Raw genomic sequence first — 17,355 nt, 5'->3', positions numbered from 1 at the left:
AAAAAAAAAAAAAAACATTTAACACAGAAACTAAAATTTCTGTTTTTGACACAAAACATTTCTTGAACATAAACGTTACCAAACGCAGCCTAAAAGAAAAGAGGAGGGGGTAGAACGCTACCTGGTCATGTTGTCCCTGCACCCGTAGAGCGAAATGATAGCTCCTACCTTTATGAAATACAAATACATATCTCCATTGTGCCCATTGGCCCTCTACATTGCTACATGGCCATGCAACCAAATAGTATTCTTCTTCCCTTAAAACAAAATATAGTATATCTAAAAGAAATTACTTTATTAAAAGGGAATGGGATGGGCATGCAATGGATTTATCTTATCATATACGCTAAAAAGAAAGAGAGCCAATTGGTGTTGATTTATATAGAAGATTCTTATCATTAATGAGAAGGGAGGAGGGAAAAGAGAAAAAATGTGAGGGGACATGCCGAGGGGTGTCAATTGGTCACTTTGATCGGGTTTTCAAGCTAGTAATAAGCCAAATTGAAACCAAACTATTAAGTCAGAAGTCAATCGATTCAGTTTCATTTTTATTATGATTGATCTCAAGTTGTCTTAACAGGCTTTACTGGGCAGCTACTAGTTTGGTTAAGGATCTTCACATATATGCATTAAAGTTAAAAGCTCCTATAAGATTTGAGCAAAATATTTGATTGTTTTCTTCTTCATTGTATATGAGGATATATAAATGAGGTTACAAGCAAAAGATCCCTTTAATTGATAGATAAAGATACATACGTGAGAGAGAGAGAACGAAAGAATAGTTGTTGTGCAAAATAAGGAAATATAAGAATGAAAAGTGAGAGAATGTATAAATATCACATTGGGAGGCAAGTAGCACCATCTAGGACTTCTCCCAAAAGGTCAACTGTTGACTCTCGACGTAATATTCCCCCTTAAGTTGGAGTGTGAGCGTAAAAAAGGTCTAACTTGAAAAGGAGAAATTGAAACATATCACGCTCGAGGGGTTTAGTAAACAAATTGGCCAATTGCAAGTGTGAGGGAACATGTGTTGTCGTGATGCAACTAAATTGAAAGCGTTCACAAACAGCATGGCAATCAATATCGATGCGTTTGATATGTATGGCAGACTAACTATCACAATAAAGAAGCATAGGGCATGTCTATGGGACGCCAAGATCAAGGAAAAATGTACGTAATTAGACAAGCTCGAAAGTAGCAGTGGCATCAACGGCATAATGTTTAAAAATAATGTTTTTTTATTGATTTTTTTTTTTTTAAGGGTTTCGATTTGGGTTTTATATGAGTTTACACCAGTTTCATAGAACCAAAATGAAGCAAGTCATTTCAGGTTTGGTTAGGATCAGTGGTCAGTTTCAGCGAATCCAATTGTTTCGGACTAGAAATTAACACCCCTATGTGTTTTGTGATACCCATCTTCTTCCCATTTGGTAATTACACAATGGGGTATAATATGTATTTTCTTTCAATAACTATATTTAGAATGTAATAAAAAATTCTATAGAAAAAAAAAGTTATAAAATTATGTTAGGGGTGTAGGTCTTGTACGTGAATGAGGGCCAATGAGAGCGTAGGATAAAACTTCCATAAGGATGTCATTTTTCTTTTCATGCGGGGTGGACAAGTCATTTCACGCCCCATATATCTAGCCGCAGGGGCTACTCCTCCATAGAAACTTTCTCCTATTATGTCAAGTGATTTAAAAATTTTATGTTTTAGTATTAATTTAAATTTACTTCGCTTTTCTTTTATTTCCTTTGCAACTAAACAAAGCCCAATTTAAGAGAAAAAATATGCATCAAAGGCGGATTACAATATACGTAGTTCGGTGAAGATCTGAATCCAATTAAGACAAATAATACATATATATATATATATATATATCATATTAGGGAAAATAAAGGTTACTTCCTAGGGTACCCTACGCCCACACATGATGAAGTAGAGTCGAGGCATCGATGTCTTTTCATAGCCTAATTCTACTTCCCCATGCATGTAGGCGTAAGGTACACTAGGAGGTAATGTGTTTAATCTTAAAATTATTATATGTCCCAATGTGTAACATAATACGTAATGTTTATGTGATTATTTATTTATTATTCATTTACTGAAATAATAATTTATATTTTGTCAACGATGAATATTTCTTAATGCAATTTTATATTATAAATGTTTTGAAGTATATTAAAAAATATAATATCCGAATCTCAATTTCAATATTGGATTGCTTCTCTTACCAAAAAAATAAAAAATAAAATGTTGGATTGAAACTGAATTATAATGATTACTAATAAGATTTTAGATTATACAATCCATCCTCCTACTCCATCTCCTCTCTTTTACATTATTAGCTAGGAACAAGATGGTAGCATTTTAAATTAATATAGGTGAGTGTTTTCCACGCTGGTGTGATAGAGGAATCTTCCATGCCACACCAATGATAATGTACGAGAGAATACCATTAGTTTGTGTTTTTTTTTTGGGGGGGGGTGTGTTGAGGGGGAGGGCTGGGGGTGTGGGGGATAAATATAGTATATATCATTAGTATTAGGAGACTTGTAATGGTCAACGAAAATAACGGGAAAAAAAAATACTATAACTTGTACTTGAAATCTTCCCCCCGCCCCACCTTTGTGGTTCATCACTTTCATGCTGATGTTATTCTTAGCTTTTTATAGTTGCGTCATTTTTTTTTATAATGAAAAGTGAAAAAATGTTTAAATGGAAAAGTTGTATCTATTTACCATAAACTATCACAAATATGAATGTTTACATAAGTGGGATGAAGAACTTATCATGGTCATTTGATGAAATATTAATTGTTTTCTATTGACGTGGAAGTTAACTTTTCCTACCCCATTCATTTCTAATAAAGTCTTCATTTCATGTCAAAGATAATTTGTATCTTATTAAAAATTACATATTCCATAATTTTTTCTTTCCTGTCAGTTCCTTTTGCTTGCAAGTGGAATTTAAAGAGAAGGAGAGTGAAATTTTCATACTTAAAAAATGAATGTTTATAATCATTATCCCATGTGATTCAATGTGATTATATAAACTTTTTTAACCATATTTGGTAATGATATATTTTATAAGTAATTTTTATTTTACATATTATAGCAAAAGGTTTTGGATGTAAAGTAAGGTGAAATTTTATAACTAAATATGGAATGATTTGAAGTAATGATATAGTCACATAGGGTAATGATTACATATATTTCTTTTTTAAGTATGAAAATTTCTTTTTCTTTATCTTTAATTCCATTTGTAATCAAACAAGTCATTCATTTCTTTGTCAATCCAATCCACAACATTTGAGACTCATCCTCATAAAATTTTCATCTTTTTTAATCATAAAGAAAATAACATTTTACGCTTTGCGTCATTTTATTAGTTGCTTGTATCATTATTCAAAAATTTCAATGATATGTATGACGTGTTCCATTGATGTAGAATTGTAATCCCCCTCCTTTACCAAAAAAAAAAAAAAAAAAGAATTGTAATCCCCCTCAAGTAACTAAATCCTTTAATACACACCATAGTTTTAAAAAACAAATCAGGCAATAGAAAGGAGTCCAGTTCTTATTTTGTCAAGATTTTAACGGTCAAACCATAGTTTAAAAAAATAAAATTTAAATAAAAGAAAAGAAAAAAGAAGAAGTTAACATATCATACTATCATGTCCCCTTCTCTCTCTCCACTTTCGTTTTCTTCTATAATTAACTCTCCTACCGATAGGAAACTCTTTAGATTCTGTCATGTTATTCCTATTTCCTCCTCTATCTTTCACTTTACTCTCCTACCAATAAGAAACTCCTTAGATTCTATTCCATCTCCCCCTCCTCTCTCCTTCTAAATCAATTTCACTCTCACGTCCCCTTTTCTCTCTCCACGTTCATTTTCTTCTATAATTTACTCTCCTACTGATAGGAAACTCTTTAGATTCTATCCTATCTCCCCCTTCTCTCTCCTTCTAAATCAATTTCACTATCTCTAACTCGTCCCTCTCCCCCTTACCAATAGGAAACCTATTCTCTCTTTCCATTCTTTACATCTTTCTCATCTCTCTCCAATAGGAAACATTCTTTCTATATAGATTCACTATCTCCAATGCACCTCTCCTTCTTTTACTAATAGGAAACCTACTTTCTTTCCATCTCTCTCCCTTTTTTGTGCAGTAGGAAACTTCCTTAGATCTCCCCAACGAAGCCTCTTATTTTAAAAAAGAATGCATGCTTTTCTAGGTTTGTTCTATGGGTTCTCTCCATTTTTATACTTCCTGGTCTGATCTGTTTCCACTATTTTCTCTCTTTGAATCAGCGTTGCGTCCAGTTGATTCAAATATCAATGTTTGTGTGCTTAATGATTATCTTTGATTGATTCAATCTGTCACCCCCAAAGCTGGAATTGAGAACAAAGAGAGGTAATAGATCAGATGCCCAGTTGGTCTTAAATCCAAGATGAGTATTTTGAATCTCCTTCTTTTTGCATGAAGTCGATACCGCTTTGGTGCTTTCTTTAGGTTCGGCTACCCATTTTGATTTCGAACATGTTTGTGATCAATTTGGCAAATGAGGTGATATAAAAGGGAACCTCTAATTCATGTAGCAACAAAATTTCCCCCTTTATTACCTTTTTATTTATTTGGTAAATAGGAACCCTTCAACTGTGAATATGTATATTGGTAGAAACTCTTTAACTGTGAAAGATCGAATTGAGTGCTTGAACTTTCTAGATCTGACTTGTTGCCATTGATTGTTTGCATTTATTTTTTAGTCATTCTATTTCCTCAAACCTCAATCCAGTAATCCACTGTGCTTGACAGGATACCAAAGGAAAATCGAGAAGATATTATGGTATACCATTTTCCCTCTTTATGTTTCACAACTTCTTTTCTTATTAGTCAACTTAATATATTTACCTTCTCTCTTCATTTGGTATCAGGAGTCAATAAAAGCAAAGAAAATAAAATTGGTGATTCTATTGTGACAAGAGCTGTTAATTTTACTCTTTTGTTTCTTTTTTTGTTATTAGAAAATTCTATGCATTTGTACCAAAAAAAAAATGCCATGCATGATGGATTCATAGTTCTACATGCCATTAGTTGCAAATAAAGTCAAATCTTATATGTGATATATTTATTCCTATGATCACTTCCACATTTAGATCAAGATATTTAGTCAATGAATTTTGCTTTTATTTGGCATATTTTTGTTATAATTGTTTAAATTGTTAATCCATATATCCTTTCATATATTAATTCTCAACCTTGAAGTATGCTATTATGAGGTATAAGGGTTGCCATGAGATATAGAAGTTTAATTCAAGGACCATATGTGCTTATTTAATTACAATTTGCACATCATATACGAGCATAGTTGTCATGGTAGCAAGGTGAGCATAGGTGAGGTGGAAATTCCCAAAGCAAATGCCATATATAAGGTACCTAGTCACCTTTAGCATCAAGACATGCCTTGTGCCTTGGCAACTATCCATTGGAGTTTGAATGGCTCATTGAAAGTTTTCAACTTCGGGTCTATATCAAAGGGTGAAGCACCATAGTTCCTCCGATTGTTTTATTCTCCTAATGTTAAACGATCTTCAATCAAAAGACAAGAATGCATTCCATATTTTGATTTTATTTCATATCAGATCCCTAAAGCTCATTACAAGTTTACATTTGAACAATTTCTCCTTCTTACTATTTGTTTACCTCTCAGCATGCTCATGCTCCTTATTGATAGTAATTTAGTACCATTTCTCTTGATACAATGAATTGGTTCATAAATTTAAAATAAGTGAAATTGTAATGAATATGCATTTTTTTTTTTTTTTGTCTACACAAATACACAAATTAATTCAAAAAACAAAAACAAAAACAAAACAAAAAAGAAAAAATACACACTAAAAAATATGTTTTTCCACATGCGCATTTGCACGTGTGTTTTTGCTAGTTAAAAGAAAACGTTGTACATGCAACGGCTCTTCTCACATATGAATGTAATTAGGCCAGGCTGAGTCGGATTTTTTAAATCACAGCCCAGTCCCATCCTAATTGAGCTCCACCCAATTGAGTTTGAGCCCAGCTCCCCAGCTCAACCCCACCCGGGACCTAGAAAATTCAACCCTAGCCCAGCCAACAAGTCATACATGCAGTGAATCGCATGCACCCTATCATATAGGGATGCAACACTTAACCCTCCTTAGCTCAACCCAGGCCTAACCAGAGGTCGGGTTGGGATATCGCAGCCCAACCCATCTTTACTAGGCTAATCCTAATCAAGCTCGAGCCTAACTCGACCCTACCCCAGACCTTTAAATCTCAACCCTACCCAGCCCAATCCCAAGCCCTGTTGAGCTCAAGGCAAGCTTGAGTTTATAGGACCAAATTTGCTCCCATACTCTCACATTGCACTTAAATTGCACCTATTATATAGAGGGAGGGAAGATGAGTACCAAGAGCCTCAAACCCGGGACCTCCTGGTAGCATGGGCTTGCCCTTCCATAATTGCAATGATTGTTTGTGATTTTGGGTGATCTCAAAGGTAACATTGATTTCGATCGAAGGAAAAAAGATTGATAAAGTAACAGAAAACTAGCGATAATGAAGTTTTCAGCTTATAGCAAATGATGGAAATATTTGAAGGCGGAAATATTTCCAGTAGAGGAGTGTGGTTTCGATATAGCCGATCCGATACTGACTCCTAAAACCATCTTAACCACCTCCTCACTCCTGGGCCTGGCTGAAATTTAGTTTGGTGGTTTCTTATAAAATTACCTAAAAGGGAACTGCAAACCCATATAATTAGGTCTCCATCCTCGTGCACTTCTCCAAAGTTCCGACTCTGGCAACATGATTATTATGTTTTCTACTTCCATCAGCCTTGCAGAAAGCATTTCTGCCACCATCAAATCCGGTCACAAAATTTTCCTCAATAAAAAAAAAAAAAATTTAGTCAGAAAGAAAGAGGTAGGAGTTGTAGGTAGGGGTGTGAATCAGTCGATTCGATATGGTTTTGGTCTGAGTTAAATCAGTTTTGATATGGAGAATACTGAAATCAAAACCAAACCAATAAAGAAATATAGGTTTAGATTTAATTTTAATTTGATTTAGTTTGGTTTCTTGTATCAGTTTATAATCAAAGTGATTTCGATTTTGGTTTAATTTGTGCTCGATTTACCATGCAAATTTACGCAAAATTATGCAAAAGCATGAATATATATATATATATATGTATATATATATATATATATATATATTTTTTTTTTATGAGTTTTGTGATGGTTTCAATTTCTTATCGATTTGGTTTAATCGGGTTATAATCAGACTTAAATAGGATAATGTACCAATAAAATCTTAAACGGAGCTTAAAGGGTCTTTACTTTTCTTCGATTTGATATACTTTAATTTATTTTGTTAAATAATCAATAATTTTGAAAAGAAACTTAATTACATTCAATAAGTGATAAGAATATCAATATATACCCTATTCTTAAACCAAAAGCAGCCCAATGATACTTTGGTTCGATTCAGTTTAGGCTATTACCAGTTTGGTTCAATCGATTTTTTTATCGGTATGGACTAGGTTTTGACATCCCTACTCATGGATTTAGGGGACGGATACTGATCCAGATTGGATTGGATCGGCACATATCAATTGGTTTTGCCCTTGCTCTTCTAAAAAGTACAATTTTTTTTTTTACTATTTTACCTCTGAAACGATATGGATAATTGATTTGGATTGGTTAGGGATCAAGGATCAGTCTCAACCAATACCAATCCGATAGAGTTGATATGGTCGATATGATACCGACACTTGAAACTATACCCCTACTTATCTGAAACAGGCCTCAAAGGATCCACTTGTCCTTTTACTAAAAGATTAAAAGGTTCCTTCAGGCTGATCTTGTTATCAGTAGACATGATAATTTTAAAAGTATCAACTACTTTAGCATAAAAAAGTAAGGGCATGGTTTCAAGTAGACATGAATGAGTGTGTGAGCGGGTATGAATGGTCAGGGTTCAAATACTCTATGGTGAGCGGTAAGTGGCATTGATGGTTCAATGGTTGGGAGGGTCCAGGCATGCACCCTAGCCGTTGGATCCTCAACACCGCTCACTGCCTCACTATAGAGGTTTTTTATGTTGAACGACCAACAAGGTGTACGTTAAATCCCCTTAAATTACTTATTAAGGGAAAAGGTACTGGTGTGCCCAGATGTTCATGCGCTATGTCTGCCTCTCTCCTACCTCACTTGGAAAACTTCCCCAGCCCCTCCCATTTAGCTCCTTAATTGGTTGAACTACTAGCAGTATGCTCAACCTCCTCCCATTATTTAGACAAGTTAAGGTAAAGATGCCCTAGACCCCCCCCACCCTTTCAACAATAATGATTACTTTGGCATTAGGTCCTACCACAAAATGCTGGACTTGAATCCTCTATAGTGTAACAGGGTGCTTGACACGGATTCAACGCCTAAAAATGTCTTGGATGCTTGCGACAGCCTTGAACTCCGTGCTTGAGCATTTCTGGCCACTGGATGCATGCCAAGACACCCTAATACGCCACAGAGAAAGAAAAAGGATATGACTCCCTCTCTCTCTCTCTCTCTCTCTCTATTTCTTTACTCTACACATAAAAAAATAAAAAAATTTAATAATCTTCTGCCTTGGAAACCATTTGTCATCTCATTAGTCCACTCTTCTATTCTGTGTGGTACGAGTCATGAGATCCCTTTCCCTTACATTATTTCTTGGATTCAACTTGGTAAAATTATTGATGTTCATACTAAGTCTCCCACTAGCTAGGGCCAATTTCACATGCTAAGCTACAAACACGCAAAGAAGAGTGCAAGAGTTTGAAACTGGTCCCTTGTGACAGACAAAATCAGCACCTAGTTGCGGATCTGGCTCCTCTCCATAGAGCATAGGGATGGTCCTAGGGCTAGGAGGACCCAAGCACACGTCCCTAGGTTACCCTCAGCCCTACAATCACTCTATGGTCCTCAGCTCTATGGAGAGCAATCCTATCCCCAGTTGCCTCCTAAAACCAGAATCCTATCCCTAGTTGCCTCCTAAAACCAATAATTGAGCATCGGACCATGTTACGCCTCAGTGACAAGGACATCAGTCCCCTACTCCCCAACCATAGTTCTCTGCAACCTAAGGTTCCTCCAAATAATACACACAAGAGAGCTTAGCAGTGAAAAAATATCGGAGACTCGTCAACCAAAATAAAGGAATTGAAACAAGATTGATTCGAGTGAAGTCTCATCTCCAACATAATTAAAAAAATCAACTTAATTCTACACAGTATCCCCTCTCAGGCTCTGACCATAATATATATGTAGAAAGTAAGGCCAACAGAAAGAAAAAATGACCATTCCAAGCTAATCTTCTTTAGGTAATAAAAAGACCCATTAAGATACAAAATCCAGTTTGGAACAAAATTCGAAAAGCCCGCCAAAACACCCAAAATGGGAAATGATGGATTCCACACCATTGAAAATATGCAGATCCATTTAACTCAGACAAGGTTCAGTAAAACTAAATATGCATTCTAAGTTGATTTTGCATTCCGAGATAATAAATGAAAAATCGATCTAGAATGCATACTACATGCAGTTTAAAAAGAAATAACAAAGAGAAACTCAGAGGAGATCTGCAACATTTGAAGGCAGTTCCTCAATGACCACATTATAGAACTTCTGGATATCGAACAGCATTCTCTCATCATCACGTGTCACAAAGTTGATAGCAACACCTTTCCTCCCAAACCGTCCACTACGTCCAATACGGTGGAGATAATTCTCAGGCTGTGTGGGAAGGTCATAGTTTATGACAAGGGAGACTTGCTGGACATCAATACCACGAGCCAAAAGATCTGTGGTAATGAGCACTCGGGAGGAACCAGATCTGAATTCACGCATGATGATGTCCCTGGTGTTCTGGTCCATATCTCCATGAGTGGCAGATACAGTATGGTCACGGCTCCGCATCTTATCTGTCAACCAGTCAACTTTGCGTCTTGTGTTGACAAAGATGACACTTTGTGTGATGGCCAGAGTCTCGTAAAGATCACAAAGAGTCTCAAGCTTCCAATCTTCCTTCTCAACATTGACATGGAACTGCTTGATACCCTCAAGGGTAAGTTCATCACGCCTAACCAGAATCCTCACAGGCTTGTTCATGAACTTCCTTGTGATCTCAAGGGCTTCAGGAGGCATTGTGGCAGAAAATACTCCTACATGAACCTTTGATGGCAATAGCTGGAAAATATCATAGATCTAACAAAATGAAAAAGCATCAGTTAGAAAAACAATTGTGGCCCAGAAAGTACTAGTAAACATATAAAAGGTCATAAATATGACAGATAACCAAAAAATACAATTACTATCTCACCTTCAGAAATGGAGAATATTAATAAAAGCTTACCCCCAAGAAAGATGACACAATAACACCGACCACAGTAACAAAACATTTTAACTATGCTGAAATTCTGTACGGAAAAAATGGAAGCTGAAGGGGAAGTTTCCAATAACAGAAGCCACTCTTCTACCAAAGTAGAAACATGAAACAACGAAATTTGACCTCAAGCATCAAAAAGTCATTCCCCAGTCCATGTCATGATAGGCCCAGAAACAGCTCCTACATTCTCAGCAGACCTTACAGATCATACTGAGGAATCAAGCAGCTCATTACTTGATCATCCCAAACCAAAATTCTGCCATCCACGGAGGTAAAAAATAATAAGCAGAGCTGGAGGAAGCCACCCGGAAGAGGGGAACACCATCCGTCAAATTAAGCTAATTGACTTTTGGATGATGGGCAAGAAAATCCATCAAAACCATACAAAACGGGAAAATCCATTTCCCCCTAAATGCAATCCAGCGGCATTGAGAGTCAAACTGTTTTTTAGGGAAAAATTAAGCTGGGAAAATTGCCAGAGTAAGAAAAGAGGTGAGAAAAAGTGATCCAGATTTTGGAAAAAAAAAGAAATGCTTTTCCACGTCAAACATGAATGGAACTAAAAAAAAATGAGATATAGCCTTCACGTGATACCCAGGGATTTCTCACAGGAAGTAGCACCAAAAAGAGAAACACATTACAGGAAGAGAAGAAAGTGGACCAGAAGAAGAGTTAAATTGCAAAGAAGATACCATGAGCAAACCCTCTGCCCAGAGTTCAAGGAAGAGGAAGCATCATAATTAGGAAAAGTTCATGTATGTTATCATCTCTTCTGATCTCCTTACAGTCAAATCACACTCAACCCTGTACCAAAATAATCATCTGCAAACAGAACACAGCCACCACCAAATTCTAGGGTATCTCAGATCTCCACTAATGGCCCAAGAAGTTAGATCTTTTGAAAGTCTTGATAGTCACTCCTCAATGGCAGAGGTTGCAGAAAAGAGCCTGGCTGCATCTACTTCCTCCTCTTCTCCCTCTGCCACCATCCCTTTCTGCTGATTGAAGGAGAGGTCGACATGAAACAGTCAAGGATTCACATACAAATAAGAACATTCCAGGGATAAATCATGAATGAACTGAGTCCATCCATCAGTTACACTAAACACTTTAAACAACCACCTTTCCAGTTGATGATCAATCAGTACTCACAACTACCATCACAGCTGCAATTCATATTCCTTGACTCCAAAGCAGAATGCAGTGCAGTGATGGAGTCAAACTCAACTCCTGTAGAATACTTATTTAATTAATTATTTACTAAGCCTTTCTATAATACTTCACCTACTTTGTAAGAGTCACAGAAAAACTAGTGATGACAAGACTTTCAAATGGGAGCAGCTCATGTGCAACAAAAATTCTACCCATGGGATGCTGTGACACATTCCTGTCTCGCACCTCTCCAGGCAACTAGTATCAATATAAACAATAAATGAAGAGGATTAATTTACAATCATTGACATACTTAAATTCATGTCTTCAACCACAATTCCAAATGATAAGAAGGTATTGATCTACACCAAAACTCAATAGGCCTGCTGTTCTTCCATCCGTCCCATCTCAACTGTTTTCCCTTCTCCTAACCTTCAGCATAATTCAACTTACCAGCTGCTATTTTTACCCTCACTTACTGATATTGATCAGTTTCAACAACCAACCCTGTACCAACACCCAGAACACAGAAAAGGAGCTAACATAACCAGATACGTTCCAAGGGTTCCAAGATAAATCAGAGGAACATGCTAACTTGGACACTGTATTACGGAAAACGGACTTTACCACTTAAGAGTTCTAAAACATAGTAATGATGAAACAAAGACCCAGCGTAAGTTAATTAAATGTGAACATTAAAGTTGATGCGATAATTACGGATATTACAAATATAAGCCATATCACCTGCAGTGCTGAAAACAGCAAGAATACATTAGTGACCAAGAGGAATATACAATACACACAACAAACAATCAAGAACATATAGCAGATAGAAGGAATAACCTGATCCTTGAAACCTCGTGAAAGCATTTCATCAGCCTCATCCAAAACAAATATCTTAATGCAATCAGCACGAAGAGATTGCCTCCGTAACATGTCAAAGACACGACCAGGGGTACCAACTACAACATGCACTCCACTTGAGAGAATGCGCTGATCCTCACGGACGCTGGTTCCACCAACACAAGCATGAACTTTCACACCAAGATAGTCCCCAAGTGCACGCATAACCTTCTCAATCTGTTGTGCAAGTTCCCTGGTGGGTGCAAGCACCAGGGCCTGGCATTCCAACAAACCATAATCAAGCTGTTGCAGAATTCCAGAGCAGAAAGTTGCTGTTTTTCCTGTTCCAGACTGTGCTTGCTGAATAACATCAAGACCTTTGCAGAATGGCACAATTCCCCTTTGCTGAATAGCAGAGGGCTTCTCAAACCCTAGAAAAATTGTCAAAAGTTGCAATAATCAGTCAGCATTTCCTCTACCACTGCATAGAGGTCGGGGCAGCACGAAACTTTTATAGCCGCCAATCCACTAAAAAACTCACCCAAATTAGCTGATCTACCACAACACAGGAAGGAGAAAAAAGGAGGAAAACGCCAACCAAAAATTATAACAATCCCCCCAAAAAAAAGCAAATAAATATATATGAGCCAGATTAAGTGGACTCTCACTGGTTAAATTATGTATGCTTATGATATTGTGTTGGTGTCCAAAAAGTGAAGAGTTTTTTTTTATAGCACAGATTTGGATGCCAACCAGGCTATTTTTCAAGCAAGATACCCCTGGCTGGCAAGTGGGAGGTCCAGAGTATCAAGAATGAGATGTAACATAATGATGATACTCAGTTAAAAGGAATAACGAGGCTATATGTAATGAGTTACAATAAGAATGTAAGCATAGAAACAAAGTTTTCAAGGCAATAAGGCGACGGAGGCGTTTGAGGGTCTTTCGGAGCACCTTAGCGATAAGGCGGGCATAAAGTGTCACCTTATTGACTAAAGCGTTCTTGTGTAATTCTCTCATAAAACCAATCTTTTTTGTTCAAATCCTAGTTGAATCCTATTACTCATATGTTAAATAAATATTAAAGGTTCATATTCATACCAATGTAAGATATTCATCAAGAAAACAAATCAATAAAGTGAATAAACTAAGTTCATCTTCATCAATCATCAATCATCAATCATCAATTATCAATCATCAATCATCATAACATATTAACATATAATATAAATACATAATTATGAAACAAAATTATAAATATAAAGAAAAGAAGACATAAAAAATACAAGTATTTATTATACTTACCTCTATGATGCCAAAATGAGTGCCTAAGCTCCAAGGTCATCCACTATATTTCTACTCCTGTTAAAGAAGAATGAAGCTCACCGCTACCGGAGCAAAATAGTCGCCTAGATCAGTGGTTCTTCCTTGTTCCTTTATTCATTCTCAAAGCTCTTTTTTAAAACCCTTGACAAAATCCAAACCCTATTTGTGAATTGTGTTTTTGTTTTGTTTGTTTTGGTTATTTTTGGTGGAGTAAAGCTGATCCCATACATCTCAAGTTTTAACAAAATCATACACCTACCAATAAAAAATCTATATTTGGAATATTCATCAAGTAATTTTAAAATGTGTTAAAAAAAAAAAAAACCCCATAAGGCGCTACTTCACGTAAGGCGGAGCACTGCCTTACCATCTCTAGACCGCATCAGCGCCAAGGCGCTGGTAAGCGTCGCCTTACCAGCGCCTTAAAAACTATGCATAGAAACATAAAAACAATTGGAGTATGGTTCTATATACCGTATGCATAGATGCCCCTCAGAAGATTCTCTTGCAAGCCCATAGAATCAAAAGTGTCATATACTTCATCATATGAGGTAAAGAACTCCTGCCCATCAGTTCCAAGTCTGGTCGCACATTAACAAACCAAGCATCAATATAACATCATTACAACGTATATTAGTAAAAATATAAAAGATCTCACACTGCAATAAGCCGACCGAACAAGAAGTACAATGACAAGCAGCACAAACTAAAAAACAAGGTAGCTAATATGCAAAAAAAAAAAAAAATATATATATATATATATATATATATATATAGTAACTTACAATTCACTCATTTTGGAATCATATTGACGAGCATCAAATTGTGATCCTTCTGGTGGCACTCCCGCCATGACTGTAAAATAAGATTAAAAAATTTAGACCATAAACATAGTTTTTCAAATAAGAAGCACCTAACTTCCAAGATCGCTGATTAAAAAAAAAAGGACTAAAATAAATAATTAAAATACCAATGACAATTCAAAGAAGGAGAAGGAATGTGAAGAACTGTAAATAAATGGAAGTTTCGGACCCCTTTTTGGGGTAGATGACAGAATAAAGGACTTAATGGTAAATAAATCAAGAAGTGGAATTAAATAGAATCTATTATAATAATAACCAGGTTTCAAGAATCAGAGAATCGGGGTAGGGCGCCCAATTCAAATCAGAATCAACAGTCACCAATCCTGATTTCCGACCAGTTTAACAGCTGATTTCTGGATCAAGCCATTAAAAAAAAAAAAAAAAAAAAAAAAAAGGAGAATATTCCTTAGATCTACAGATTCTAGGGCTTTTAAAAAACAATTCAAGCCGATTCAAATCTGGTTTACAAGTTTTAAAACCCTGGGTAGAACCTGAAGCTATTTCAACTGATATAACTCTATCGTATTTGAACCATTCAATTCCAAATTTTAAGTGCCCAGTTCTCTGAAACCCAACCAACCATAACCCAAATCAACAACCAAGGAATGAATTTAAATTTTACTGAAGTCATAACTGGCGGAATCTACAACACCAGGTTCGAGTTAAGGTCAATATCTCATATCAGCAAGGTTTAACGGAGATAGAACTCTAGGGTTTTGGTAGCCCTATGACAGAGATCCAACCCTCCAAGTTTCAGGCCAAGCCGATTGAAAAACGAGTAAGATCAATCAACTTTTCTCCGCCCTAAGGGATGAGGAAAATTGAAAGAAACTGAATTTTAAAGGTGGGATTATAAGAAGAAGAAGAAGGATTAAGCAAAAAATAATGAAGGAACCTGACCTGAAATAGAAGAATATGATTGAAACGATGAACAATAGTACAATGAAGAAACTCACGAGCAACTCCTTGAAACGCACTCTGAAATCTGAAATCAAAAATATGAAATATGAATGGTGGATTACAAGTACATAAATAGCCTTTTTAACTAATAAAATTGAATCGAATAAGGTTTCCTAAATTGAAACAAACTCTCTTGTTGACTCCTACTCCTACGTTAATTAGAAACAAGAATAATAAAAATTAACAAAAATAACCCTTTTATGCCCTTATTGAAACAAGAAAAAAAATATGTAACAGATACGAATTCCGACTTCTCTCCATTGCCACATCAAATCATGAACTTCTTACCAAAAAAACTATAAACAGTTAAAAAGAGTCCTAAAGACATGTAAGAATGCAACAGTCCTTACAACTAATTTGCTTAAAGACAACTCAATGATGATGATTAAGACAACTCTGCAACAATTTCATGGAATAAAGAAAGATTTGAAGCTTCTCTATCCAGCTTTGCCATGAAAATGGAAAGCTTCTTCTTTAGAGCCAAGGATTTTAAAATCCAGGTTGAATCTGTACCCGATTTTGATCCAGACCGGTAGGAATCTGTCTCAAAAACCTTAGAATCGTCTCTCATAAGGGTGACAATTATGGTTGAAGATACAAAATGTAGAAAACAAAATGGAATTGACATTTTCGAAATCAAAATCGAAGCGATTTGATTTGGTTTAATTTTGGTTTTTATTCGCTTCGAATTCAAGTGGTTAATTGGTTTTAATTTGGTTTCATATTCGATTTTGGTTTTATTTTAAGTGTTTTGACCAACTTTTTACATATTCATCAATCTCTCAAAAAAAAAAAAAAAATATATATATATATATATATAATCACATTGATTGAAATATTAAAATTTAGGTAATTTTATTGGTTTGTTAATTGATTAAAAAATAGATAATTTTATTTGATTCAATGGTTTTAGTAATGGAATAAAAATTGAACCAAATCGAGAAAAAATGTCAACTTTTGAAACCAAAATCAAATCGGATTAATTTGATACAGCTTGGTTTTTAGTGGCCGTTTCAATCTGGTTTTTAGTTTTGATTCTAAGTTGATACCCTTAGCTTTCTTAGAACTGAAACGCATTAATTCAGTCTCAAAAAGTCAAAAACCTTAGAATAGACTGCTCGAAAAATGACTGAAAAAAACAAGAATCAGGACCACCATCACCACCACCCATCGTCTTTCTCTCCCACTCTCTCCCCCTCCCCTGTCTGTACCCATACTTATACCCCTACCCCAAACCCTCGCTCCCTTGGAACGATGCCCCCACACCATTATCTCTTTCCCCCCTCCCCCTCCTCCTCCCAAGAAACCCCACCCCCAACCGTCCCAATCCCCTGCCTCACCTATCACAGTCTTGGTTGCTACCACCCCTCACCAATCTCCTTCCCATCCTTGTCCTCTCCCCCACTCCCATCCCTCTCAAAAACCTCACCCCACCCTCATATATAACTCATCTCGTCAACATTTCATCAACCCAAGCCCCATCCTTGCTCCCTACTACACCGCCCTCACCCCCTAGTTCCTCCTCATTGCTCCCACCCCCCACTACAACCTGAGCTGCCCCTACCCCTGTCCATCACTCCCTCCTTCCTTCTCCCACCACCCACCCAATCAGCAGGTCGTGGCGCCTCTAGTTCGAGGGGTCCTTGTAGAACCATGACAAATTTGGTTGTGGGGCATTTGCTTCTTCCTCTTCTTCTAAGATCCATCCTACCACCCCCCCCCTCCCCCATCTGCCTCGCCCTT

The 17,355-nt window shown here is 36.3% G+C and overlaps 1 protein-coding gene across 1 annotated transcript; it reads right to left on the bottom strand.

The window, feature by feature from the left end:
• Positions 1 to 9,377: 9,377 nt before the first annotated feature.
• On the bottom strand, positions 9,378 to 16,190 carry LOC122061928 (eukaryotic initiation factor 4A-14-like). The gene is made up of 6 exons (XM_042625506.1): positions 15,963 to 16,190; positions 15,553 to 15,637; positions 14,575 to 14,644; positions 14,264 to 14,370; positions 12,464 to 12,894; positions 9,378 to 10,287 (listed from the first exon to the last, which is right to left on the bottom strand). Exons 3-6 carry the CDS (start codon positions 14,640 to 14,642, stop codon positions 9,652 to 9,654), a joined length of 1,242 nt encoding a protein of 413 aa, XP_042481440.1. The 5' UTR covers positions 14,643 to 14,644; positions 15,553 to 15,637; positions 15,963 to 16,190; the 3' UTR covers positions 9,378 to 9,651.
• Between the last annotated feature and the right edge of the window lie 1,165 nt (positions 16,191 to 17,355).

Source organism: Macadamia integrifolia, chromosome 14 (genome assembly GCF_013358625.1).
Source record: "Macadamia integrifolia cultivar HAES 741 chromosome 14, SCU_Mint_v3, whole genome shotgun sequence".
Taxonomy (NCBI): Eukaryota; Viridiplantae; Streptophyta; class Magnoliopsida; order Proteales; family Proteaceae; genus Macadamia; species Macadamia integrifolia.
The sequence above is the reverse complement of the archived record's forward strand: the minus strand, read 5'-3'. Positions and strand labels throughout refer to the sequence as shown.